The 27,593-nt window shown below is 43.5% G+C and overlaps 1 protein-coding gene across 5 annotated transcripts in view; it reads right to left on the bottom strand.

Moving 5' to 3' along the window:
• Window positions 1-8,206: 8,206 nt before the first annotated feature.
• The window catches only part of GOLPH3L (golgi phosphoprotein 3 like), a 40,272-nt gene continuing 20,885 nt past the window's right edge, over window positions 8,207-27,593 (bottom strand). For 4 of the 5 annotated variants that reach the window (XM_074390115.1, XM_003941961.4, XM_074390114.1 and 1 more), the window contains 3 exons: window positions 21,409-21,540; window positions 19,396-19,510; window positions 8,207-10,741 (listed from right to left, as the gene is read on the bottom strand). In XM_074390115.1, coding sequence (XP_074246216.1) covers window positions 10,314-10,741; window positions 19,396-19,510; window positions 21,409-21,540 — 675 coding nt within the window. In that variant the 3' untranslated portion in view covers window positions 8,207-10,313. The remainder of the gene's footprint in view (window positions 10,742-19,395; window positions 19,511-21,408; window positions 21,541-27,593) is intronic. The other variant, XM_074390116.1, reaches the window with a different exon arrangement.

Below are 27,593 nucleotides of genomic sequence, written 5' to 3'. Positions count from 1 at the left end.
TTATTTATTTAAAGAGGCAATACTGGCTGGGCACAGTGGCTCACTCCTGTAATCCCAGCACTTTGGGAGGCTGAGGCCGGTGGATCACTTGAGGCTAGAGTTTGAGACCAGCCTGGCCAACATGGTGTAACCCTGTCTCTACTAAAAATACAAAAATTAACCAGATGTGGTGGTGGTCGCCTGTAATCCCAGTTACTAGGGAGGCTGAGGCAAGAGAATTGCTTGAATCTGGGAGGTGGAGGTTGCAGTGAGCTGAGATTGCACCACTGCACGCCAGCCTGGACAACAGAGCGAAACCCTGTCTCTGAATAAATAAATAGGCAATACTAAAAGAATTTAAGTCTCAGAGAAAGTTAGTAGGTCAAGAGGGAGAGAGGCAGACAGGTTGGCTTTGGCAGCTGTAAAGGAAGACAGGGAGGGAGATAAAAGGTACAGAGATTTTGAGTGGCTAAACATTTAGGAAAGTCAGGTTGGATGAACTTGCTTTTCTGAGTATGGTCAATCTTTTGAAAATAAAAAGGATGAGGGTGAGATAGAGGATCTCGGAAAAAATGGAGGTTTGAAACAGTCCTATAGAAAATAGCAATGATTCCAAATAGCAAGAAAGAGCTGAGATTAAATAGTAGATTAGAATTTATAGTAGTCCCAATCAGCATGACTTTTTGACTTTGGTCAATAACTCCTGGCTGCCTCTGAAGGCAAAAAAAACAGCTTAGGTCAAAGGACTAGCAGAGAAGGAACAGCGGGAGGAGGGCAATAAGGAAGTTGAGAGGTTGGTTTGCCAGTTTGTTGAAATAGCTAACCACAGGCCGGGCACGGTGGCTCACACCTGTAATCCCAGCACTTTGGGAGTCCAAGGTGGGCGGATCATGAGGTTGGGAGTTCAAGACCAGCCTGACCAACATGGTGAAACCCTGTCTCTACTAAAACTACAAAAAATTAGTCAGGCATGGTGGCACGTGCCTGTAATCCCAACTACTCAGGAAGCTGAGGCAGGAGAATCGCTTGAACCCAGGAGGTAGAAGTTCCAGTGAGCCGAGATTGAGCCATTGCACTCCAGCCTGGGCGACAGAGTGAGACTCTGTCTAAAAAAAAAAAAAAAAAAGAAATAGCTAACCACAGCATCTAGGCTCTGTACGAAAAATGGAATGTGACAGATGAACTAGGAAAATAGGAAGGTGTTGAAGAACTGGAGGTCATAAGACAGATGAAGCTCAGATTTGGTGGGAATGAATGAGAGAGGCTGGAGAGTAGATGGTTGCAATGAGACTAGAATGTTAGTTTGTATCTTGGGAGGTGGAGAAATTACAGGTTATGATAAGCTTTATCCCATAATAACTATAATTGATGGGAGATATGGCATGGCTATAAAAGTCACTTGATGGCCAGGCGTGGTGGCCCATACCTGTAATCCCAGCACTTTGGGAGGCCGAGGTGGGTGGATCACCTGAAATCAGGTGTTCAAAACCAGTCTGGCCAACATGGTAAAACCTGTCCCAACTGAAAATACAAAATTATCCGGGCACGGTGGTGCATGTCTGTAATCCAGCTACTTGGGAGGCTGAGGCAGGAGAATCACTTGAACGTGGGAGGCAGAGGTTGCGGTGAGCCGAGGTCGTGCCATTGCACTCCAGCCTGGGCAACAAGAGTGAAACTCTGTCTCAAAAAAAAAAAAAGAAAAAAAATCACTTGAGGTAATCAAGTAAGTGGGAAGCCATAAATGTTGAAGTCCCAGAGTATAATTAATTGGGAGGAGGTTAGGGTAGGGTGACCGTGATCCATATTTGGGGATGAGCTGTATGTCTCCAACACATACTGTGTAGAAACAACTGTGTGACCCTTATTAAATGATTTGTAAGTTCAGTGCTGACAGGTTCATTTCCGGGTGAGGTGGTTAAGGAGCGTTTCAGATGGGACAGAAACTAAGCTGGGATTATGAGGATGAATGGGAAGATTGGAGACGGGCAAGGGGCGAGAGGAAGGGAAGACGATTTAGAGGACCACCCCAGCTCATAAAAGGTCAGACAGGGCCGGGCGCGGTGGCTCAAGCCTGTAACCCCAGCACTTTGGGAGGCCGAGGCGGGTGGATCACGAGGTCAAGAGATCGAGACCATCCTGGTCAACATGTGTAAACCCCGTCTCTACTAATGATGAAAAAAATCAGCTGGGCATGGTGGCGCGTGCCTGTAATCCCAGCTACTCAGGAGGCTGAGGCAGGAGAATTGCCTGAGCCCAGGAGGCGGAGGTTGCGGTGAGCCGAGATCGGGCCATTGCACTCCAGCCTGGGTAACAAGAGCGAAACTCCGTCTCAAAAAAAAAAAAAAAAAAAAAAAAAAAAAGGTCAGACAGAGGGTGACTGACCCCTGACAGAGGACAGTAGGAAAAGGAAAGAGAAATTGTAACAAAGTAAAAACTCCCTAGAGGGAATGAGTTTCCGCTAGTCCAGCAGGAGGCTCCTTTCATCCACCAAGCTTTTCAAGCACTCACGATGTGCTAGGTATCGTTCTGGGCACTGCGGATGCAAAGACAAAGGACCGTCTCTTCAACGTGTTTGCAGATGAGTGAGGAGATAAAGACAGTTTACACTGGAAAAGGGGTATCAAAGGCAGCTTCCTGGAGGACATGATATTTGAAGGAAGTACAGGAATACTCGAGATTAAAAAGACAAAGAAGGCGGCGAAGAAGCCCTTTTCAGGCAGAAGGATCCTCACGGGAAAAGACACAGAACGATGAAGGCACCTCCACGTGGATTCCTAGTTCTCAAACTTGGTTGTCTAGAAGCTCCCAGGGAACTCTGTAAGAATACAGATTCTCTCGGCCCTGTTTCACTCCAGTTGAGTCAGCATCTCTACAGTGGGGCCTGGAAATAGACATTTTTGAAAATCTCCCTGAGGAAAGTTGGAAAAACACGGGTGATCCCGGAACCTGCGTGAAGGGCAAGATGAAGTTTTTCAGGTTGCTGGGGTCCTGAGAAGCCTTGACAATCATGCTAGACTATTGGGGTTTTATGAAGACAGAGGGAGACTCTACTTTCTCTCTCTCTCTCTCTCTCTTTTTTTTTTTTTTTTTTTTTCTGAGACGGAGTCTTCGGAGTCTTGCTCTGTTACCTAGGCTGGAGTGCAGTGGTGCAATCTTGGCTCACTGCAACCTCCGCCTCCTGAATTTAAGGGATTCTTGTGCCTTGGCCTCCCAAGTAGCTGGGATTAAAGGCACGTGCCACCAAGCCTGGCTAATTTTTTTTTTTTTTTTTTTTTTTTTGAGACGTAGTTTTGCTCTTACTACCCAGGCTGGAGTGCAATGGCGCGATCTCGGCTCACCGCAACCTCCGCCTCCTGGGTTCAGGCAATTCTCCTGCCTCAGCCTCCTGAGTAGCTGGGATTACAGGCACGTGCCACCATGCCCAGCTAATTTTTTGTATTTTTAGTAGAGACGGGGTTTCACCATGTTGACCAGGATGGTCTCGATCTCTTGACCTCGTTATCCACCTGCCTCGGCCTCCCAAAGTGCTGGGATTACAGGCGTGAGCCACTGCGCCCGACCTTAATTTTTTTTTTTTTTTTTTTTTTTTGAGACAGAGTCTTGCTCTGTCACTCAGGCTGGAGTGCAGTGACGTGATTTCAGCTCACTGCAATTTCTGCCTCCTGGGTTCAAGTGATTCTCCTGTCTCAGCTTCCCAAGTAGCTGGGATTACAGGCACACACCACCACGGCCTGCTAATTTTTCTATTTTTAGTAGAGGCGGGGTTTCACTATGTTGGCCAGGATGGTCTGGATCTCCCTGACCGTCAGCCTCCCACAGTTCTGGGATTACAGGGGTGAGCCATTGTCCCTGGCCTAATTTTTGTATTTTTACTAGAGATGGGCCTCCTTATGTCTAATTTCTTTCTGGGCAGGTCCTAATCCTTCCAGGTATGAGTTGGGATGTCTGTAAAATTCATCGGTGCTGAAGCAACATTCCATAGAATGGCTATTAAAAACAAAAAAAGTTGGCCGGGCGCGGTGGCTCAAGCCTGTAATCCCAGCACTTTGGGAGGCCGAGGCAGGTGGATCACGAGGTCGAGAGATCGAGACCATCCTGGTCAACATGATGAAACCCCGTCTCTACTAAAAATACAAAAACTAGCTGGGCGTGGTGGCACATGCCTGTAATCCCAGCTACTTAGGAGGCTGAGGCAGGAGAATTGCCTGAGCCCAGGAGGCGGAGGTTGCGGTGAGCCGAGATCGCGCCATTGCACTCCAGCCTGGGTAACGAGCGAAACTCCGTCTCAAAAAAAAAAAAAAAAAAAAAAAAAAGTTGACCAGGCACAGTGACTCACCCCTGGAATCCCAGCATTTTGGGAGGCTGAGGCGGGTGGATCACCTGAGGTCAGGAGTTCAAGACCAGCCTGGCTAACATGGCAAAACCCTATCTCTACTAAAAATACAAAAATTAGCCAGGCATGGTGGCACATGCCTGTAATCCCAGCGACTAGGGGCGCTGAGACAGGAGGATCGCTTGAACCTGGGAGGCAGAGGGGTTGCAGTGAGCGGAGATTGTGACACTGAACTGCAGCCTGGGCAACAGAGTAAGGCTCCATCTCAAAAACAAACAAACAAACAAACAAACAAACAAAAAGTTGCGAGGCTGCAGAAATGGCTGGATTTAATTTTCTTTTTCTTTTGAGACAAGGTCTTGCTCTATTGCCCAGGATGGAGTGCAATGGCCTGATCTCGGCTCACCATAACCTCTGCCTCCTGGGATCGAGTGATTCTCCCACGTTAGCCTCCCAAGTAGATGAGACCACAGGTGCCTGCCACCACGTCTAGCCAATTTTTGTATTTTTTTTTTTGTAGAGATGGGGTTTGGCCACGTTGCTCAGACTGGTCTTGAACTCCTGAACTTGAGTGACTCGCCTTCCTCGGCCTCCCTAAGGGCTGGGGTTACAGGCCTGAGCCACCGTGCCCAGCCAATGGCTGTTTAAAACACATACCATGAGCACCCCCTGTGGGCCAAACTGGGAACAGCAGGAACTGAATCAAGCCCGCTCCTGTCCTTGTCCCTTTGCACTCAGGGCTGCCCTTAAACGTAGCTTAAGGAAAGTAGCTGTCTAAGTAATCAGAATAGTGCAGTGTTAAAGATAAATTTCAAAAAGATAAAATCATAACTCATAAAAATACGGGAACTAAGGGGGCCGGGCGTGGTGGCTCATGCCTGTAATCCCAGCACTTTGGGAGAGTGAGATGAGTGGATCACCTGAGGTCAGTTTGATACCAGCCTGGCCAACATGGTGAAACCTGGTTTCTACTAAAAATTCAAAAATTACTTGGGCGTGGTGTAGGGCACCTTTAATCCCCGCTACTTGGAAGGCTGAGGCAGGAGAATCTCTTGAACCCAGGAGGCGGAGGTTACAGTGAGCCAAGATTGTGCTACTGTACTCCAGCCTGGGCGACAGAATGAGACTCCATCTCAAAAAGAAAACCCCAAAAACAACAAAAAAAGGGAACAGAAAGGTGTGAAACTGGTCTCAAAAGAGAATCTGAAGACATACGTATGTATTCAATTAGGAATGCTGAAATGACTTTGCTAATAGATGTACAACTGGTCAGTATCCACAGGGCATAAAACATAATATTTGGAATATCTCCTCCACAGGGTAAAAATAAATTGTATCTCACTTGACAAAACTCATTTGTGTCTCTATGTACAAGAATTGCTTACACTGCCAAAAGTTTTCTCAATTTACAGTTACACAGTTCAAAGACAATGAAAGGCATAGATCAGATAATTTTTTTCTTTTTATTTATTTTTATCACATCAAAGGACGTTTCAATGCTATAGATCAGATCATTTCAAAGACTCCTCTAGACCGCGCTTGAGAGTGTTTTTGCCCATTTCAAAGTCTTTTACGGTTTTTCTCCTGAGAATAGAAAAGCCTCACTTCTCATAAATATCTCATCCCTACCTTCCACTGCATTGAAGTTCCTGATTAAGATGCTAATATATACCCAAAATACACCAGACCAACATTATCAGCTGCCATTTTACATTTAGATTAAGTAATCAGATCTGCTTTAATTAATATCTACACTGAAATACTGGCCCACGGAAGGCCCTAGAGAAAAATCATAGAAAGAGAAGTCTATTTAACATCTATCACGTGTCTGCCACTGCAATAGCAGTTTACTCCTTGTTATTGTATTTAAACATTGGCCAGGCATGGTGGCTCACGCCTGTAATCCCAGCACTTTGGGAGGCCGAGGCTGGCGGATCACCTGAGATCAGGAGTTTGTGACCCGCCTGGCCAATGTGGCAAAACCCCATTTCTACTGAAAATAATGAAAATTAGCTGGGCCTGGTGGTGCATGCCTATAATCCCCGCTACTTGGGAGGCCGAAGCAGGAGAATCACTTGAACCTGGGAGGTGGAGGTTGTAGTGAGCCGAGATCATGCCACTGCACTCCAGCCTGGGTGACAGAGCAAGACTCTGTCTCAAAAGAAAAAATTGTTCAGCTAAAGAAGGGTAACTATCTTCCCCCCAAAATACATCACTGATGAAATTTGATGTGCCACCTAAAGAGGGAGAGTTGGAGCAGACGGCTTTCCACTTAAAATCATGTTAAATGGGAGGGATTAGAGGTGGAATTCAGGAGTTGAGTGGGGAGTGGGGTGGAGGAGGGTAGTTTTTTTTATCTTTGAGATGAAGTCTTGCTCTGTAGCTCAGGCTGGACTGCAGTGGCACGATCTCAGCTCACTACAACCTCTGCCTCCCAGATCCTGGTTCAAGCTAATTTTTGTATTTTTAGTAGAGATGAGGTTTCACCATGTTGGCCAGGCTGGTTTTGAACTCCTGACCTTGTGATCCACCCGCCTCAGCCTCCCAAAGAGCTGGGATTACAGGTGTGAGCCACCATGCCTGGCCACAAAGAGGGTAGTTTTACAAGAGTGTCACGGTTAGGTTTCTCTGGCAGCCAGTTAGGTAGTCTGATTATCTCTCTTCAAATTTTTGTTGTTGTTTGTTTTAGAGACCGAGTCTCGCCATGTCACCCGGGCTGAAGTGCAATGGTGCGATCATGGCTCACTGGAGCCTTGAACTCCTGGCTCAAGTGGTCTCTCACCTCAGCCTCCCAAGTAGCTGGGACTACAAGTGTGTGCCACCATGTCTGGCTGATTTTTATTCTTATCTTTGAGATAAAGTTTTGCTCTTGTCGCCCAGGCTGGAGTGCAATGGTGTGATCTCAGCTCTCCCAAACTCCCACCTCCCAGGTTCAAGCGATTCTCCTGCCTCAGCCTCCCAAGTAGCTTGGATTACAGGCATGTGCCACCATGTCCGGCTAATTTTGTATTTTTAGTAGAGACAGAGTTTCTCCCTGCTGGTCAGGCTGGTCTAACTCCCGACCCCAGGTGATCTGCCCGCCTTGGCCTCCCAAAGTGCTGGGAGTACAGGTGTGAGTGACTGCATCTGGCCTATTTATTTTATTTTATTTTTTGAGACGGAGTTTCACTCTTGTTACCCAGGCTGGAGGGCAATGGCGCGATCTCAGCTCACCGAAACCTCTACCTCCTGGGTTCAGGCAATTCTCCTGCCTCAGCCTCCTGAGTAACTGGGATTACAGGCACGCGCCACCACGCCCAGCTAATTTTTTGTATTTTTAGTAGAGACGGGGTTTCACCATGTTGACCAGGATGGTCTCGATCTCTGGACCTCGTGATCCACTCGCCTCGGCCTCCCAAAGTGCTGGGATTACAGGCTTGAGCCACCGTGTATCCCTCATTTTCTACATAGGATAAAACAGGCTGGCCGGGCATGGTGGCTCACGCCTGTAATCCCAGCACTTTGGGAAGCCGAGGCGGGTGGATCACGAGGTCAAGAGATCGAGACCATCCTGGTCAACATGGAGAAAGCCCGTCTCTACTAAAAATACAAAAAAATTAGCTGGGCATGGTGGCGCGTGCCTGTAATCCCAGCTACTCAGGAGGCTGAGGCAGGAGAATTGCCTGAACCCAGGAGGCGGAGGTTGCGGTAAGCTGAGATCGCACCATTGCACTCCAGCCTGGGTAACAAGAGCGAAACTCCGTCAAAAACAAACAAACAAACAAACAAACAAACAAACCAACCAACCAGGCTGGTATGCTAGTGTAAAGGGGAGGCATTACTAGCCTTGTGTAGAAAGTCCTTATTTCCAATGAAAACAAATTAAGTTATAAAATTGTGCACAGAGAGACCAGAGAGCTGATAATTGATCTTTATTATACAGAAATGTGAAGGCCATATGCATTGAATGAGAAGGTGTTTGGCAGTGAACATTATGCAGATTCAAACTGAAGACATCTTCGTCTTATTGAGATATAATATAAAAATAAACACTAAGAGTTGCAAGAAAGAACTCAATTCAACTTCTATCCCCCAATCAAGCTAAAACTTTCCACAGGAAAACCTGGTTTCAATTCATGCCGAATTGTTCAAGGAAAAGAAAAAGCTAAATCAGGTAGAGACAAGACATGGACCAGCTTTTGCACTGTTAGAGAGCCAGACTGAAGCTCTATTCAGCCTCATATTTAGAGCTTGTTTACTATTACAATTTATATCTCTATTCACCTAAGAGATATCTAAAGGGAAAAACAAAACAAAACAAAATGTTCATTGAGTTGGGGGATTTTTGTGGGCTAGGTAGATTTGGCAGAGGAGATAAATGAATAAATCATTCACTTAATTACTTCTAATCAGGAGGATTTAATGTCAGGTCTGGGTCATCTGTGTTAGCCCTTTGACAGCCTGTTATTCTGTAATGCTCGAGAGGCACTATCCCATTACACTATAATAAATGCTTCACATGAGCACAGCTCAACGCTCATCCTCCTTATATCCTCAAATACTGGACTTTGTATCAGCATGCTTTCGACACCAAGTTAGCCCTCTAAATAGGATCTTTCTTAATAAAGCTTCTCATTGCCCTCACTACTGAAGTGAAAAACTTATTAGAGATTTGGCCAGAATCTCTGAAACAAGACTGAAACAAGACTGATGACTGGAACACATCTATGTATTAAATATAGACAAAACTACTCCCAGAACCCTTACATATAGACAGACTTGATCAATTTATGCAGGAAACCAAAAATAGGAAAGAAAAAGCTTTGGAGTTCAGATATACTGATATATTCAGCAACTGAAACTTACAATTCCTTCAATCCTTCAATTCAGCCAGACATTTAAAGTAGCTGGAGGGGCAGGTGCAGTGGCTCATGCCAGTAATCTCAGCACTTTGGGAGGCTGAGGTGGAAGAATTGCTCGAGCCCAGGAATTCAAGACCAGCCTGGGCAACAAAGCGAGACCCTGTCTCTATTTAAAAAAAAAAAAAAAAGCTCAGTATGGTGGCATGTACCTGTAGTCCCAGCTAGTTGGGAGACTGAGGCAGGAGGATCCCTTGAGCCCTGGAGGTCAAGGCTGCAGTCAGCTGTGATAGCACCACTGTACTCCAGCCTGGACAATAGATCAAGACCTCGTCTCAAAACAAAGTGGACTGGGGGAAACGGGACAGTCATGTACTCCAAAGATGAAAATTTCCATGCCACCTCCCTTCCTCCCTTACAAATTCTAATGTTGATTGCATGAACAAGGTGTTGAGACAGACATTTTTTTCCTTCATTTAGACTTTTGCCTTAGTGAATAAGGGCACAAGATAAAGCTAAGAGGGATGACATAATATATTTCTGGCTCTAGGACTTTGAGATCCAGGTATTTGAATCTGGGACATTCTCATTAGGTTGTTAGAAAAGGAAAGATGAGAAAATCACTAGCAGGATATACAATTTCAGAGACCATCTGCTCCAAAAATTAGTTTTGTTTCTCATTGCTCCCTGTTCAGCAACAGTTATTTCAAAAAAGTTACATTATTTAGCAGAGTCTGAGAGACAAAGACTGTGAAAACATGTGTTTAAGATAGAAAACAAACTTAGAAAAATACAATAGATGGTTTGTTTTTTATCTCCTTCACATTCTGTAGCTGGAGAACTCTAAATCCCATTTAGATATTTCTGTTTATCCAAAAGCACACTGGTGAAACTAAACCAAGAAATGGGAGAAAATGTTCATTGGGCGTGTGTGGGTTCTCCCGGCTGATTCACCTATGGAGTGGAAGTGTGGAGAGAAACAAGGTCTGCTTGCAATGGCCAAGGTCTGTGGAGAAGCCCTGAAGTTGCTCTCTCCAAATCACAAGTCTGATTCAAGAAAAGGAAACAAAAATGATGAAAACATCTCATCACACAAAACTCAGTGATGAGGTCTCTGACAGTCACCAGCCAGCAGGGGAAAAGGAGAAACCCACCTGCTGGCTTTAAGATTTATTGAAGGCTGCCAGCACAGCCCAGATCATCTCTGTGGCACTAGGCTTTGTCCCTTCCACTTCAGGGTCCAGTTCTACTAAGTCCTTGGCTCGATTCATTGCCATATCATATTTGTCATCTGTCAGAGAGGAGAAGACATTCTCTAGCACATCAGAGGAGTGGGCTAGCACCAGGAGTGCTAGTGTTCGCTTGTCCATGCGCTGAGGGTCATTTACCCACCGCTCTAGTACGCTATCTTGAAGTTTTTTCACTAGCCGCTGTTTCTCTGTTGTATTGGTCACTGGATGAGTAGTCATGTCGAATAGCAGGAAATTCTGCTTCTCAGTAGTCAGAATACCCTTCTCTACTAGGTTCTTTGCAATGCGCTCTCGTACATTTCTCAGCTGGTACTGTAATTTGAAAGGGTTCCAGGTCTCGCCTATGAGAAAAAAGACATAGGACATAATGAACAGAAAGAGAATAGCAGAATGAAAAACGTAGTTATTTGGAACCTAGAGTGGTTAAACTATAATCTTTCTTCATTCCTCAATTCATTAATCCTTAGTCCTTTAAAATCTGGTTTTGACTCCAACCATATTTCACATTAAACCAGCTTCAAAAAATGTCACCAAAGACTTCCCTATTGCTACAGCTTACGGACTTTATTTCTGTTCCTACGTGACCTCTCTGTGACACTGTACATTATTTATGTATTTTTCAAATTCTCTTGAGGACACTAGTCTCTCCCGGATGATTTCTACTCTGTATTGCAGAAGTTCTATTTGCTGGTGAAGCTCAGAGGACTGAGGATCTCTCCTCTACTTGTGGAGCAGAAGCTCCAGCCCAGGCCTGGCAGGCTGACGATACTGAGACTTCAGTTGCTCCCATTCCAGCTTGTTCGTAGATTAGAGAGTCTGAAACAGAAAAGGAAAGCCAAGAAAACCAGGGCCTAACACCTTTTCCCCCAGCACCTACTCATAGAGCAGGAGGGGATCACTCTAGGAGAAGCGGGCGTTGTGCAGTCCTGTCCAGGAGGGAAGGCAGGCCTGAAAAATGAGGAGCTACAAAACTCTGCCTGAGACGACTCGCTTCATTTGGAACACGGTGTGGAGAATTCTATGCCTCAGGGTGTTGAAAACCATAGAGATCTTGGTGGAGAGCAATGACGAGGGTGCTGCTGCCTCTATGGTACTGGTATGACAAACCCAAATGGAGGCCACTGCGCTCCAGCCTGAGTGACAGAGCGAGATTTCATCTCAAAAAATGAAAAATAAAAATAAAATTTAGGCCTGGTGGCTCATGCCTGTAATCCCAGCACTTCGGGAGGCTGAGGTGGGTGAATCACAAGGTCAAGAGTTCAAGACCGCTGGGCGTGGTGGCTCAAGCCTGTAATCCCAGCACTTTGGGAGGCCGAGGCGGGTGGATCATAAGGTCAAGAGATCAAGACCATCCTGGTCAACATAGTGAAACCCCGTCTCTACTAAAAATACAAAAAATTAGCTGGGCGTGGTGGTGCGTGCCTGTAATCCCAGCTACTCGGGAGGCTGAGGCAGGAGAATTGCCTGAACCCAGGAGGCGGAGGTTGCAGTGAGCCGAGATCGCGCCATTGCACTCCAGCCTGGGTAACAAGAGCGAAAACTCCGTCTCAAAAAAAAAAAAAAAAAAAAAAAAAAAGAGTTCGAGACCAGCCTGACTGACATGGTGAAATCCTGTCTCTACTAAAAATACTAAAATTAGCTGGGCATGGTGGTGTGTGCCTGTAATCCCAGCTACTAGGGAGGCTGAGGCAGGAGAATCACTTGAACCTGGGAGGTGGAGGTTGCAGTGAGCTGAGACTGCACCACTGCACTCCAGCCTGGGCAACAGAGCAAGACTCCATCTCAAAAAAAGAAAAGAAAAACCCAAATGGCAAAGCCTCCAGACATTTAACAGGCAGAACCAGAGAAAGAGAAAGCCAAGAAAAGCCCTTCTGGAAACATGACCAACACGAGGGTTGGGAAGACTGTGTGCCTGCACCAGGCTGCATCCACCCAGGAGCAAGCAGAGCAGGACGTAGGGCTTGACTTGAGAGTATTCCCCAGGCCACATGTAGATCCATTAACAAAGGGGTGGATACTTCGCTGGCACCAAGGGCTAAAGCACAACCCCTGACCAAACACTGGCTGAACAGTAAGCTGCTCTAACTCAGAGGCAACTCCTAGGAAGCTACGTTAAAAAAAAAAATAGCTGGACGTTGTGGTGCATGCCTGTAGTCCCAGCTACTCAGGAGGCTGAGGCAGGAGAATTGCTCGAACCCAGGAAGCAGAGGTTTCGGTCAGCTGAGATTGCACCACTACACTCCAGCCTGAGTGACAGAGTGAGATTTCATCTCAAAAAATGAAAAATAAAAATAAAATTAAAAAAATCACATGCAGCCCTGGTGTATGTCCAAGGATGTACTCTCTCTGAGAAGAAATCAGAGAGGGAAATTCCAAGCTGCTAGTTCCTCAGTGAATGTGGGGCAAAATGTAAACTCCCTGATTTGTGATAGCTGTGTCAAAATCACACACACACACATCCAACAGTAAAGGATAAAAAAAAAAAATCTAATTGGCTGAAGGATCTTAAGCACAACCTTTGACTAGCGAGTGGCTTCTGCGGACCCACTGGCAACACACAGGCAGCTGGGCCGAAAGATAAAAGCAAGAAAATATGAGCAGTGACATCAGAGGCCGCACACTACAAGAGAAAGACTTCAGAGAGCTACTGCAGGCAAGTCACTAAATAAAGAAACAAAGCACTAAGCAAATAACACAATCAACTCTAGTGGGAAGGAGAAACCAATGTAGCAGGTGTTCCCAACCCCTGGACCATGGACTGGTACTCGTCTGTAACCTGTTAGGAACCCGGGCGCGCAGCAGGAGGTGAGCCATGGGTGAGTGAAGCTGAGCTCCGCCTCCTGCCAGATCAGCAGTGGCGTTAGGTTCCCACAGGAGTGTGAACCCTATTGTGAACTGCACATGGGAGGGATCTAGGTTGCACATTCCTTGTGAGGCTCTAATGATAATGTACTTAAATCATACTGAAACCATCCTCCCGTCCCCAAAGCCAGTGTAAAAACTGTCTTCCATGAAACCTGTCCTGGTGCCAGAAAGACTGGGGACAGCTGCAGTACAGTATCCAGAGGTGCACAATCTAGTATCTAAAATGGCCAGTTTTTGACAAAAAAGTATGAACTATACAAAGAGTAAATTGTGACCCACTGACCCATTCAGAAGGAAAAAAGCAAGCAAGGAAACTGCCTTCGAGAACACTGAAATGTTGGACTTTACAAAGACTACAAAGCAGCTTTTATAAATATGTGCAAAGACCTAAGGGAAACCATGACTCATCATATAAAGAATATCAATAAAGACAGAAATTACAAAAAAGAACCATTTAGGCCAGGCGCGGTGGCTTATGCTTATAATCCCAGCACTTTGGGAGGCTAAGTGGGCGGATCACTTGAGGCTAGGAGTCCAAGACCAGCCTGGCCAGCATGGTGAAACCCCGTCTCTATTTAAAATACAAAAATTAGCCAGCTGTGGCGGGCGCCTGTAATCCCAGCTGCTCAGGAGGCTAAGGCAGAGATTGCTTGAATCTGGGAGGCAGAGGCTGCAATAAGCCAAGATTGCGCCACTGCACTCCAGCCTAGGTGACGAAGCAAGACTCCATCTCAAAATCCCCCTTAACCCCCCGAAAAACCACAGAAATCCTAGAGTCTAAAAGTACAACAGACTGGGCTTGGTGGCTCACATCTGTAATCCCAGCACTTTGGGAGGCCAACGTAGGTGGATTACATGAGGTCAAAAATTTGAGACCAGCCTGGCCAATATGGTGAAACCCTATCTCTACTAAAAATACAAAATTAGCTCAGTGTGGTATTGTGCACCTGTAGTTCCAGCTACTCGGGAGGCTGAGGCAGGAGAATCACTTGAACCCAGGAGGCGGAGGTTGCAGTGAGCCAGTATCGCAGCATTACGCCCCAGCCTGGGTGACAGAGCGAGACTCAAAAAAAAAAAAAAAAAAAAAAGTACAATAAACAGAATGAGAAATTAATTCAAGGATCTCAGCAATAGATCTGAGCTGGCAAAAGAAAGAATCAGCAAACTTATGCAATATGAAGGACAAGGAGAAAAGAGAATGAAGAAAAATAAACAGACTCAGAGAAATGTGAAATATCATCAACTTGACAAACATACATAAAATGGAAGCACCAGAAGGAAAGAGGCAGAAAAAATACTCAAGGAAGTAATGGCAAAAAGCTTGCCAAATATGATGAAAAACACTCAACCACACATTTGAGAAGCTCAATGAACTCCAAGTAGGATGAACACAAAGAGACCCTTATAACATCAGAGTAAAAATGCTGAAAACCAGAGATAAATGGAAAATCATGAAAGCAGAAGAGAAAAATGACTTATCACATCACACTGGAACTTTGATAAGCTTAACAGCTGACTTCCCATTAGAAAAAATGCAGGCCAGAAGACTTACTCAAAGAGAGGGTAGAAACTGTTAGCCAAGAATCTTATAACTGGCAAACTGTCTTTCAAAAATAAAAGCAAAGCACGTGTGGTGGCAGGTGCCTGTAGTCCCAGCTACTCAGGAGGCTGAGGCAGGAGAGTCACTTGAACCCAGGAGTTGGAGGTTGCAGTGAGCTGAGATCATGCCACTGCACTCCAGACTGGCTGACAGAGTGAGACTGTGTCTCAAAAAAAAAAAAAAAAAAAAAAAAAAAAGAGCAAAGAAAAATTTCTAAAAAATAAATACATTCTTAGATCAAATATATCTGAAAGACTAATGCCTGTAATCCCAGCACTTTGGGAGGCCGAGGTGGGTGGATCATGAGGTCAGGAGTTCAGGACCAGCCTGGCCAAAATAGTGAAACCCCATTTCTACTAAAAATACAAAAATGTAGCCAGGTGTGGTGGTGGGCACCTGTAATCCCAGCTACTCGGGAGACTGAGGCAGGAGAATCGCTTGAATCTGGGAGGCAGAGGTTGCAGTGAGCCGAGATCGCACCATTGTACCCCAGCCCAGGCAACAGTGTGAGACTCTGTCGCAAAAAAAAAAAAAAAAAAAAAAAATCTGAAAGAGTTCACTCCTAGCAGACCTGTCTTATAAGAAATATTAATACTGGCCAGGCGCGGTGGCTCACGCCTGTAATCCCAGCACTTTGGGAGGCCGAGGCGGGTGGATCACGAGGTCAAGAGATCGAGACCATCCTGGTCAACATGGTGAAACTCCGTCTCTACTAAAAATACAAAAAATTAGCTGGGCGTGGTGGCGCATGCCTGTAATCCCAGCTACTCAGGAGGCTGAGACAGGAGAATTGCCTGAACCCAGGAGGCGGAGGTTGTGGTGAGCCTAGATCGCGCCATTGCACTCCAGCCTGGGTAACAAGAGCGAAACTCCTTCTCAAAAAAAAAAAAAAAAAAAAGAAATATTAATACTAAAAACTAAAGGGAAGTTGTTAAGGCTGAAAGCAAGACATACCAGACAGTAATTTGAATCCATATGAACAAATAGTAAAAGTAATTAAGTAATGAAAAACATGGTATAAATATTTCATCTTTTAAATGATTTATAAAGCAATTGCACAAAACAATATTTACATAATTGTTATTACTGAGTTATAACTTTAAAAAAATTTTTTAACTTTTGTGCAAGGTTGTAACACAGAAATGTAATAATAGCACAAAGAAAGGGTGGGAAAAAAGTTGTACTGGAATACAGAAAATGACATCAGATGGCAATTTGAATCCATAGGAAGAAATGAAGAAAACCAGAAATGGTAAATAAGAAGGTTAATATAATAAACTCTGCAACATGGTGGCTTAACAAAGAAATAAAAATAAAATTAAAAAAAGAAAAAAGCCGGGTGCGGTGGCTCAAGCCTGTAATCCCAGCACTTTGGGAGGCCGAGGCGGGTGGATCACGAGGTCAAGGGATCGAGACCATCCTGGTCAACATGGTGAAATCCCGTCTCTACTAAAAATACAAAAACTTAGGTGGGCATGGTGGCACGTGCCTGTAATCCCAGCTACTCAGGAGGCTGAGGCAGGAGAATTGCCTGAACCCAGGAGGCAGAGGTTGCGGTGAGCCGAGATCACGCCATTGCACTCCAGCCTGGGTAACAAGAGCGAAACTCCGTCTCAAAAAAAAAAAAAAAAGAAAAAGAAAAAAATATAATAAACTCTGTAAGAATATATTTGTGTTTTCTTCTCTTCTTTAAGTAATAATTATAACAATGAATTGTTGAATTTGTAACACATATGGATGTAATACATGTAACAATATTGGCACGGTGGCCCATGCCTGTAATCCCAGCACTTTGGGAGGCTGAGGAGGGCAGATGCTTGAACCCAGCAGTTTGAGACCAGCCTAGGTAACGTAGTGAAATCTTATCTCAAAAACAAAAAACAAACAAAAAACTCAAAAGCAAAAAAACAAAAAAAGAAACATATAGCAATATTTACAAAAAAAGAGGGAGAAGGAATAGAGTTATATAGAAGTAAAGTTTTCTTGGAATTAAACGTGGTATAAATTTTATACCAATTAAATGTGGTATAAAATCTATGAAAGTAGATTTTCTTTTTTTTTTTTTTGAGACAGAGTTTCGCTCTTGTTACCCAGGCTGGAGTGCAATGGCGCGATCTCGGCTCACCGCAACCTCCGCCTCCTGGGTTCAGGCAATTCTCCTGCCTCAGCTTCCTGAGTAGCTGGAATTACAGGCATGTGCCACCATGCCCAGCTAATTTTTTGTATTTTTAGTAGAGACGGGGTTTCACTATGTTGACCAGGATGGTCTCGATCTCTTGACCTCGTGATCCACCCGCCTTGGCCTCCCAAAGTGCTGGGATTACAGGCTTGAGCCACCGCGCCCGGCCTGAAAGTATTTTCGTAAGTTAGGATGTATATTATAAGCCCTAGAGAAATCACTAAGAAAACAGCACAAAAATAAACTTTAAAATCATTAAAGGAACTAAAACATTACACTATAAATATCCACTACATAAATCTACCTTATTAGAAAATATTCACTTAATCTAAAAATGGTAGCAAAAAAGAAACAGAAGAACAAAAACAAAAAAGGGAGATACATATAAAGGGAAAAATGGCAGATTAAATTTAACCATATCAGTAATAACATTAAATGTGAATGAATTAAATATTCCAAGCAAAAGATACAGACTATCAGGCTGAATGAAAAACAAAAAACAAAAAACAAAAACCAGGAAAAGATCCAACTGTATGCTGTCTACAGAAAACACACTTCAGAGTTGAAGATACAAACAAGTTGAAACTAAAAGGATGGAAAAAGATTCAAATGTCCAGTTTTCAACAATAACAAAAAATCGTAAGACATACAAAGAAATAGGAAAATATGGCCCGTTCAAAGGAATAAAATATATCAACAGACTATATGTTGGATTTACTGGAGAAAGACTTGAAAGCAACTTTTTTTTTTTTTGAGACGGAGTCTTGCTCTGTCACCAGGCTGGAGTAGAGTGGTGTGATCTTGGGTCACTGCAGCCTCAACCACCCCAGCCCAAGAGATCTTCCCATCTCAGCCTCCTGAGTAGCTGGGACTACAGCTAGATACCACCATGTCTAGCTAATTTTGTTTATTTATTTATTTATTTTTTTGAGATGGCGTTTCACTCTTGTTGCCCAGGCTGGAGTGCAATGGTGCGATCTCTGCCCACTGCAACCTCCACCTCCTGGGTTCAATCGATTCTCCTGCCTCAGTCTCCAGAGTAGCTGGGATTATAGGCATGGGCCACCATGCCTGGCTAATTTTGTATTTTTAGTAGAGATGGGGTTTCTCCATGTTGGTCAGTCTCGTCTTGAACTCCTGACCTCAGATGATCTGCCTGCCTTGGCCTCCCAAAGTGCTGGGATTACAGGCATGAGCCACTGCGCCCAGCCTGTTTATGTTTTATAGAGATGAAGTCTTACTGTTGACCAGGCTAGTCTCGGATTCCAGGACTCAACTGATCTGCCCACCTGGGCCTCCCAAAGTACTGGGATTACAGGTGTGAGCCACCACACTCGGCTCCGACTGTCTTTTTTTTTTTTTTTTTTTGAGACCAAGTTTCGCTTTTGTTTGTTGCCCAGGCTGGTGTGCAGTGGCACAGTCTCGGCTCACTGCAACCTCCACCTCCCAGGTTCAAGTGATTCTCCCACCTCAGCCTCCTAAGTAGCTGGGATTGTAGGTGCCCACCACACACCCAGCTAAATTTTGTATTTTGTAGAGATGGGGTTTCACCATGCTGGCCGGGCTGGTCTTGAACTCATGACCTCAGGTGATCTACCTGCCTTGGCCTTATAAGGTCCTGGGATTACAGGTGAGAGCCACCACACTCAGCCACAACTGTCTTAAAGATGCTCAAAGATAAAGAAAAATATGGACAAAGACAGGAAAATGATGTGTAAGCAAAACGAGAATATCAATAAAGAGATAGAGAAAGGGACCAAAAGGAAATTCTGGAGCTAAAACTTATAATAACAGAAATAAAAAAATACACTGGAGGGGCAGGTGTGGTGGCTCACGCCTGTAATACTAGCACTTTGAGAGGCCAAGGTGGGTGTATCACTTGAGGTCAGGAATTCAACACCAGCCTGGCCAACATAGTGAAATCCCATCTCTACTAAAAATACAAAAATTAGCCGATGTGGTGGTGGGTATATGTTATCCCAGCTACTTAGGAGGCTGAGGCAGGGAGAACTGCTTGAACCCAAGAGGCAGAAGTTGCAGTGAGCTGAGATTGTGCCACTGTGTTTCAGCCTGGGCTACAGAGTGAGACTGTCTCAAAAAAAAAAAAAAAAAGTTTCTTGTGAAGAATACTGTTAAAGAGTTTTTGGGGTGGGATGACAGAAGAAAAAGTGAAACTTTGGAAAACTTTAGGTATCAATCGATCATGCTTTTCCTGTCCCTCATTAGAATTAAATAGTGAACCATATCTATCTCATCCAGCATGATGAATTTCGGTACTTCTTTTATCAAATTTCAGGGTAGGATAAAGATAACGAAGTGTGAAATTCACATATTATTTTAAGTCATCTTACCAGTGAGTAGCTCTATCCATGTCTGGACAGTTTCTGTGGGTTCAGTTGCTTTGATGTGTTTGAGAGTTTCATCCAGTAGAACATCACCTGTTGGGCTGTCTGACTTTAGCAGTACCTTTGAGAAAAAAAGAAGCAACCCTGATTCCTTCACTTCATTAAGTTAAAGTCTTTCAATATATCATATATATGTTACTGGTTAAGTGTTGCAAGAAATGTAAGGAAGGATAATATACTGTCCCTGTCCTCAAGAAGTTTAAAATATAGTATGGAGTGATACGAAGACAAAAATAACATTTGGAGTGAGCCCTAGTGACAAACTGGATATGAATGATAATGGAGAAAAGTTTTAGTAGTAACAACTCATTTTGAGTCTGGAAACCAACTTTTGAAACCATTAGTAAAGGTAGGAAACAGCCGAGCTTAGTGACTCATGCCATAATCCCAGCACTTTGGGAGGCTGAGGCAGGTGGATCACCTGAGCTCAGGAGGTGGAGACCAGCCTGGGCAACATGGCAAACCTTGTCACTATTAAAAAAATAAAAAATACATAAATAAAGGTAGGAAATCAGAAAAGGAAGTCAGTTTTGGGGAAAGGTTGATAATTTGGTTTTCTCTCTCTTTTTTTTTTTTTTTTTGCTAAGTTTAGTTTTAAATGATATGAGGTACCCAAGTTGAAATTTCTAACCAATAGTTAAATATGTTTCTGGAGGTGGAAAAACAAGACCTGCCTAGAAATTTGAAAATGAATCTCATGAAGGTGACAGATGAAGCTATAAAGGTAAATGATATCTCTGAAAGGACGGAAAATCACTCAAGGGATACAAACTGAGACTTGGATGTTAAGGAATCCAGAAGTAAGGAAACAGTGTATAGTTCAGAGAAGCAACAGTGTAAGATAACAGCAAAGGCCAAGAATGGAGAAATTTTCAAAGTGCTAAAAAGTGTGAGGCCAGGCGTGGTGGCTCATGCCTGTAATCCCAGCACTTTGGGAGGCTGAGATGGGCATCTAGATCACAAGGTCAGCAGATGGAGACCATCCTGGCCAACATGGTGAAACCCCGTCTCTACTAAAAATACAAAAATTGGCTGGTGTGGTGGTGCGTGCTTGTAATCCCGGCTACTTGGAAGGCTGAGACAGGAGAATTGCTTGAACCAGGGAGTTGGACGTTGTCGTGAGCAGAGATTGTGCCACTGTACTCCAGGCTAGATGACAGAGTGAGATTCCATCTCAAAAAAATAAGCAAATAAATAAATAACTGTCAAATGCCACATATAGGTTAAAAGAGAAGAACAGTCTGACCAACATGGAGAAATCCCATCTCTACTAAAAACACAAAATCAGCCAGGTGTGGTGGCGCGTGCCTGTAATCCCAGCTACTCGGGAGGCTGAGGCAGGAGAATTGCTTGAACCCAGAAGGCAGAGGGTTGCGGTGAGCCGAGATGGCACCACTGCACTCCAGCCTGGACAACAAGAGTGAAACCCCGTCTCAAAAAAAAAAAAAAGAGAAAAACAAATAGAAGACAGAAAAGAAGCTGGTGATACCTAAGAAGTAGTTTCAGTAGTAGAGTGCTTAGGATGATAAAGAAGTTGTGAGTGAAAAAATTCAGTAAGAAAATAGATACAGGAGTATGGTTGGAAAGGACTAGCAGTAAATGGAAGGAAACAGAATAGTTATTGGACCTGACTCATATGAGTCCCTTCCCCACAACATACTCTATTTCATAATGTTATAACCATATAATGATAGATTTAAGAGAGTTTAATCAACAGCATCCTAAGTGTGATTTTTCTTAAAGAAGGCAGGCAAAACCATGAGCTTCCTGTAACTCTTTGGACTATGGATACTTTGATTTCTCCTTCTTGCTATAGGATAATTAACCTGTTTAGACAATGGGACTGCTGAGTCAGTGATATTTATTTTATCTTACTACTCAAATCTTTCTGTTCTTCCCAAATGTACTGTTGGTATTTGCCTTTCCATAAGCCGTGGACGTTCACAGAAGATTCAGTACCTTCCTATCTAGTAGTCGCTTCTTACGCATGGTCGGGGGTTCCAGATAGATTCGACCCCGCATGGCCAGCTCTATCAGGATGCCTCCTCGCAGGCCAGATGATATGCAGTCATTCCAGAAAGATGTGTAACCCTAGGAAAGGAGAAAAGAGAAGAGAAAGAATGTTCTGAGAGGGATACTGACTTCCAGCAGGCACCCTAAGAACAGGCTGCTTCGTACAAACCACAGTGCTTCCATTATCCATATTAAAAAAGAAAAAAAATAAAAGAAGAAAAAAAACTTAGAAAAAAGAAAAGAACAGGTCACTTTGTTGTGATTAGTTTCATATCATAGCACATGAACTCAAAGCAAAGTATAGAGTAAGAGAAGAGGATGCTTCTTGAATCCTCTTTTTTTTTTTTTTTTTTTTGAGACGGAGTTTTGCTCTTGTTACCCAGGCTGGAGTGCAATGGCGCAATCTCGGCTCACCGCAACCTCCACCTCCTGGGCTCAGGCAATTCTCCTGCCTCAGCCTCCTAAGTAGCTGGGATTACAGGCACGCGCCACCACGCCCAGCTAGTCTTTTGTATTTTTAGTAGAGACGGGGTTTCACCATGTTGACCAGGATGGTCTCGATCTCTCGACCTCGTGATCCACCCGCCTCGGCCTCCCAAAGTGCTGGGATTACAGGCTTGAGCCACCGCACCCGGTGCTTCTTGAATCCTCTTAAACACCCCCAAATGTTTTGTTTGACTTCAAGATCATAAGCGAATTCCTATGGTTTGCTGTTAGTCAATAATTGATGTGCAATTTTTTTTTTCAGACAGAGTCTCACTCTTTTATCTAGGTTGAAATGCAGTGGCAAGATCATGGCTCACTGCAGCCTTGACCTCCTGAGCTCAAGCAATCCTTCCATCTCAGCTTCTTGAGTAGCTGGGGCTACAGGTGTGCACCACCATGCCTGGCTGTTTTACAAAAGTTTTTTTTTTTTTTTTTTGTAGAGAAAAGGTCTCGCTATGTTGCCCATACTGGTCTGGAACTCCTGGTCTCAAGCTATTCCTCCACCTTGCCCTCCCAAACTGTTGTGATTACGGACACGAGCGACTGTGCCTGGATTGACATGCAAAAATTTTAATTTTTGAGGAAAATTTTGGCTTTTTTGAAATTTGTTTCCATGACATTAAATTTCAGAGTGGGGTAAAATAAGTCAGACAAAAGTAAAAACCATTTGAGCTTTTAATCCTCCTAGATATGTATTAATTTGAAATTCTTTCAATGGGAGGTATAGTAGAAACCTACTGTAGTTAAGTGAGTTGGGTATGTTATTTAACCTTTCTGAAATACAGTGTCCTCATCTATAAAATGCAGACACTAATATGTATGTATTTTCACGAAATTGTTGTGAGGGTTCTATGAGATGCAACATATAAGAAAGCATTTAGTATAGTACTGGCATATAGCAGACACTTAAAATGTTAGCTCCCCTTCCCTTTGTATAGGGAATATACAAAGACATATATAAGAGAGCCACTGGTATTGTCTAATAGCAGTAATGTCTAATTACTAATGTCTATTGAATACTTATTATATACTAGATGTGTGCTGAGGTACTAGATTTGTGCTAAGCTTTTTACACGCACTATCTAATTATATCTTCACAACAACCCTATAAAGAGGTGCTACTACTATCCACACATTAAAGATCAGAAAACTGAGGCTTATAGAGGTTATGCAGCATAACAGACGTCAGAAAACCTTTTAAGTTGTTGTTGTTTTTTTTTTTTTTTTTAAGAGACAGGGCAGGGTCTTGCCCTGTTACCCAGGCTGAGGTGCAGTGGGACCATCATAGCTCACTGTAGACTTGAACTCTGGGGCTCAAACATTGTCCTGCCTCAGCCTCCCGAGGAGCTCCGACTACAGGCATGAACCACCACACCTAGCTAAAATAACTTTTTTTTTTTGAGACAGAGTTTCGCTCTTGTTACCCAGGCTGGAGTGCAATGGCACGATCTCGGCTCACTGCAACCTCCGCCTCCTGGGTTCAAGCAATTCTCCTGCCTCAGCCTCCTGAGTAGCTGGGATTACAGGTACGCGCCACCACGCCCAGCTAATGTTTGTATTTTTAGTAGAGACGGGGTTTCACCATGTTGACCAGGATGGTCTCGATCTCTTGACCTTGTGATCCACCCGCCTCGGCCTCCCAAAGTGCTGGGATTACAGGCTTGAGCCACCGCGCCCGGCCTAAAATAACTTTTCTTAAAAAAAATTTAAATTTAATTTTCCTCTTTATTTGCTTGGAAGTTATATACTTTTAGAAGTTATCCTTAAAATTTTAATATGCATGACACATTAATTTTTAAAAATTAGTATTTTAACCACTCTCTTAGTTGTCCAATATTTTCTTTTTTTAGCCTCATAAATTAGTCTCATCATTATTATTTTCTACAGGTAGCACTTGTTTAGATTTACACAGGTGCTTACGAATTTCTTTGCTCACCATTCCGTCTTGTATCTCAGACTTCCTTTCTGGTACTATTTTCCTTCCTCCTAAAATAGAATTTCCTTAAGTGAAAGTCTGTTGGAAGCAGTTTCTATTTTGCTTATCTGAAACGTCTTTGTATTTCACCATCTTCCTTGAAAGACAGTTTCTCTGGACATAAAATTCCAGGTTGATCATTTTCTCTTGTCACATTGAAGATAGTATGCCCTCCTCTTCCGGCTTCTGATACAGCGGTGAGAAATTTATCTTTCTTATTGATTGTGGTTTCTTTGTAGGTGGTGTATCTTTTCTTTGGTCCTTTAAGATCTTCTCTCTTGGTATTTTGCAATTTGACGATAACATGACTGCATGAATTTATTTATTCTGTTTGATGTATGTTCTGCTTCCTATACCTGTGGTTTCATTTCTTAGTCTCAGTAATTCGCAGCTCTTAGGTCTCTAAGCACTTTGGCTCTTCTCTATTTTCTCTATTCTTTCCTTCTGGGACTTTGGTCTTTCTTATTTTAACCACCTGTCTTTAACCTCTCTTTTATATTTTCCATTTGTTTTTTCTCTCTATTGCTTTTTGGAGGTTTTTTTTTTTGAGATGGAGTCTTGTTCTGTTGCCCAGGCTGGAGTGCAATGGCATGATCTCGGCTCACTGCAACCTCTGCCTCCTGGGTTCAAAACATTCTTCTGCCTCAGCCTCCTGAGTAGCTGGGACTACAGGCGCACATTACCATGCCTGGCTAATTTTCGTATTTTTGTACAGATGGAGTTTCACCATGTTGGCCAGGCTGGTCTTGGACTCCTGACCTCAGGTGATCCACCTGCCCAGGCCTCCCAAAGTGGGTGGCTTGAGCCACCGCGCCCGGCCCACACTTTTTTTTTTTTTAATAGTTTATCTATCTAATTAAGGTTAAACTATAACTTACTTCAGAACACATATTTATGTAGGCGTAATTTATAGGTTATTCTGGTAATAAATCTTAACAGGTGTGCAAACATTTTAGCCAACATTAAAGCAACTGGAAGAAAGTTTTCCTTATGGTCTCGTTTCCTCCTGACCTTATAACTTCTGTTTCAGTGACAGTGACATCAGATTGTCGACAAAACTATAAATGAGAAGAAGTACAAAGAAATGCTGAAGATCAGGATAAAGAAACTACATTTTTGAATGTCACCCTTTGCTACTGTAGCATCTCAAAACATGTAAAACTTTCCAAGTTTTTAACTTTTTTATTCAGAATATGGCCGGGCACGGTGGCTCATGCCTGTAATCCCAGCACTTTGGGAGGCCAAGGCGCGTGGATCACGAGGTCAAGAGATCGAGACCATCCTGGTCAACATGGTGAAACCCTGTCTCTACTAAAAAAAAAAAAAAAATTAGCTGGGCATGGTGGTGCGTGCCTGTAATCCCAGCTACTCAGGAGGCCGAGGCAGGAGAATTGCCAGAACTCAGGAGGCGGAGGTTGCGGTGAGCTGAGATCGCGCCATTGCACTCCAGCCTGGGTAACAAGAGCGAAACTCCGTCTCAAAAAAAAAAAAAAAAAAAAAAAAAAAAAAGAATATGCAATAATAAACAAGAGTATAAAAACATACATGTAGAGTTTTAAGAAAATAATTATAAAACAAAAACTTGTATAACTACAAGAAAGAGACTGGATTTAGAAAAACATAATAACTGAGAAAAGAGGACAGTAAGTGTCCCCCTGTACTGTGGGTACGAAAGATCAATAAAGACTATAGTATTGTCATCTATAGTAATATCTTAGAACAGATTGAAACAAATTTAGATGCAGAATAGCCTGGGGGTAAGGGAAAATACAATTATTTATATTTAAAGGTTATTTCCCTCTTAGTGTATCTATTTAACTTAGTGAATTCTCCAGCCATTCATAAGAAAGATTCTATATTAGAGGGCTAATACTTTGGCATATCTGAGCAGGAAGACCTAGCACGTACATACTGAAGTTCACCATTTGATCATTAAATCTCATGACCAAACTGCTATCTAAAGAAAAATTTAAGGCCGGGCGCGGTGGCTCAAGCCTGTAATCCCAGCACTTTGGGAGGCCGAGGCGGGTGGATCACGAGGTCAAGAGATCGAGACCATCCTGGTCAACATGGCGAAACCCCGTCTCTACTAAAAATACAAAAAAAATTAGCTGGGCATGGTGATGCGTGCCTGTAATCCCAGCTACTCAGGAGGCTGAGGCAGGAGAATTGCCTGAACCCAGGAGGCGGAGGTTGTGGTGAGCCGAGATTGTGCCATTGCACTCCAGCCTGGGTAACAAGAGTGAAACTCCGTCTCAAAAAAAAAAAAAAAAAAAAAAGAAAATTTTAGGACCAACTGAAACCGATGGAACTGTCCACTGTCTCATGACTAATGGAGAATCTCAGATTTACAGAATAAGATCTTCGGATAGTGGACTTTGTTTTGTCCTGACTTTATACAACCGTAGGCCAGGCGCAGTGGCTCACGCCTGTTATCCTTGCACTTTGGGAGACTGAGGCAGGTGGATCACATGAGGGCAGGAGTTCGAGACCAGCCTGGCCAACATGATGAAACCCCATCTCTACTAAAAATACAAAAAATTAGCTGGGTGTGGTGGCACGTGCCTGTTATCCCAGCTACCCAGGAGGCTGAGGCAGGAGAATAGCTTGAACCTAGGAGGCAGTGGTTACAGTGAGCCAAGATTGTGTCACTGCACTCCAGTTTAAGCAAAAAGAGCAAAAATTCCATCTAAAACACACACACACACACACACACACACACACACACACACACACACACAAATTGTAGGTTGGGCAAGGTTGCTCGTGCCTGTAATCCCAGCACTTTGGGAGGCTGAGGTGGGTGGATAACCTGAGGTCAGGAGTTCAAGACCAGCCTGGCCAACATGGTGAAACCCTGTTTCTATTAAAAATATAAAAATTGGCCAGGTGTGGTGGCAGACACCTGAATCTCAGCTACTCAGGATGCTGAGGCAGGAAAATTGCTTGAATCCTAGAGGTGGGGGTTGCTGTGAGCCGAGATCATGCCACTGCACTCCAGCCTGGGTGACAACAGTGAAACTCTATTTCAAAAAAAAAAAAAAAGAGAGAAATCCCAATATAGAAATGTATACTTTAGAAGGTGAAAGTGTTCTGGAATCTTATCTTCTCTAGATGATCACTATTAACAGTTTAATGGGTACTTTTCTAGATTTTTTTTTTTTTTTGAGACGGAGTTTCACTCATTTTCCAGGCTGGAGTGCAATGGTGCGATCTCGGCTCACCGCAACTTCCGTCTCCTGGGTTCAAGTGATTCTCCTGCCTCAGCCTCCCGAGTAGCTGTGATTACAGGCATGCACCACCACACCCAGCTACTTTTTGTATTTTTAGTAGAGACAGGGTTTCTCCATGTTGGTCAGGCTGGTCTTGGAACTTCCGACCTCAGGTGATCTGCCCGCCTCAGCCTCCCAAAGTGCTGGGATTACAGGTGTGAGCCACCGCGCCTGGCTAGATTTTTATAAACATATTCTGTCATATGTTTATATTTATTAATATTATTTATGGGAATGACATTACACTGAGTGGTAACTTTTTTCATTTACTCATTATTTTGGATATCATTCCATATCAGTAACTATACTTCTTCATCCCTTGTAATGACTGTATAGTATTGCATTTTAGATGCACTGTAATTTATCTATCCAAGCCACTACTGATGTACATTTAGGTC

Source organism: Saimiri boliviensis, chromosome 19, assembly GCF_048565385.1.
Source record: "Saimiri boliviensis isolate mSaiBol1 chromosome 19, mSaiBol1.pri, whole genome shotgun sequence".
Classification (NCBI taxonomy): Eukaryota; Metazoa; Chordata; class Mammalia; order Primates; family Cebidae; genus Saimiri; species Saimiri boliviensis.
Note: the sequence above shows the minus strand (reverse complement) of the source record. Positions and strands in the feature narration are given on the sequence as shown.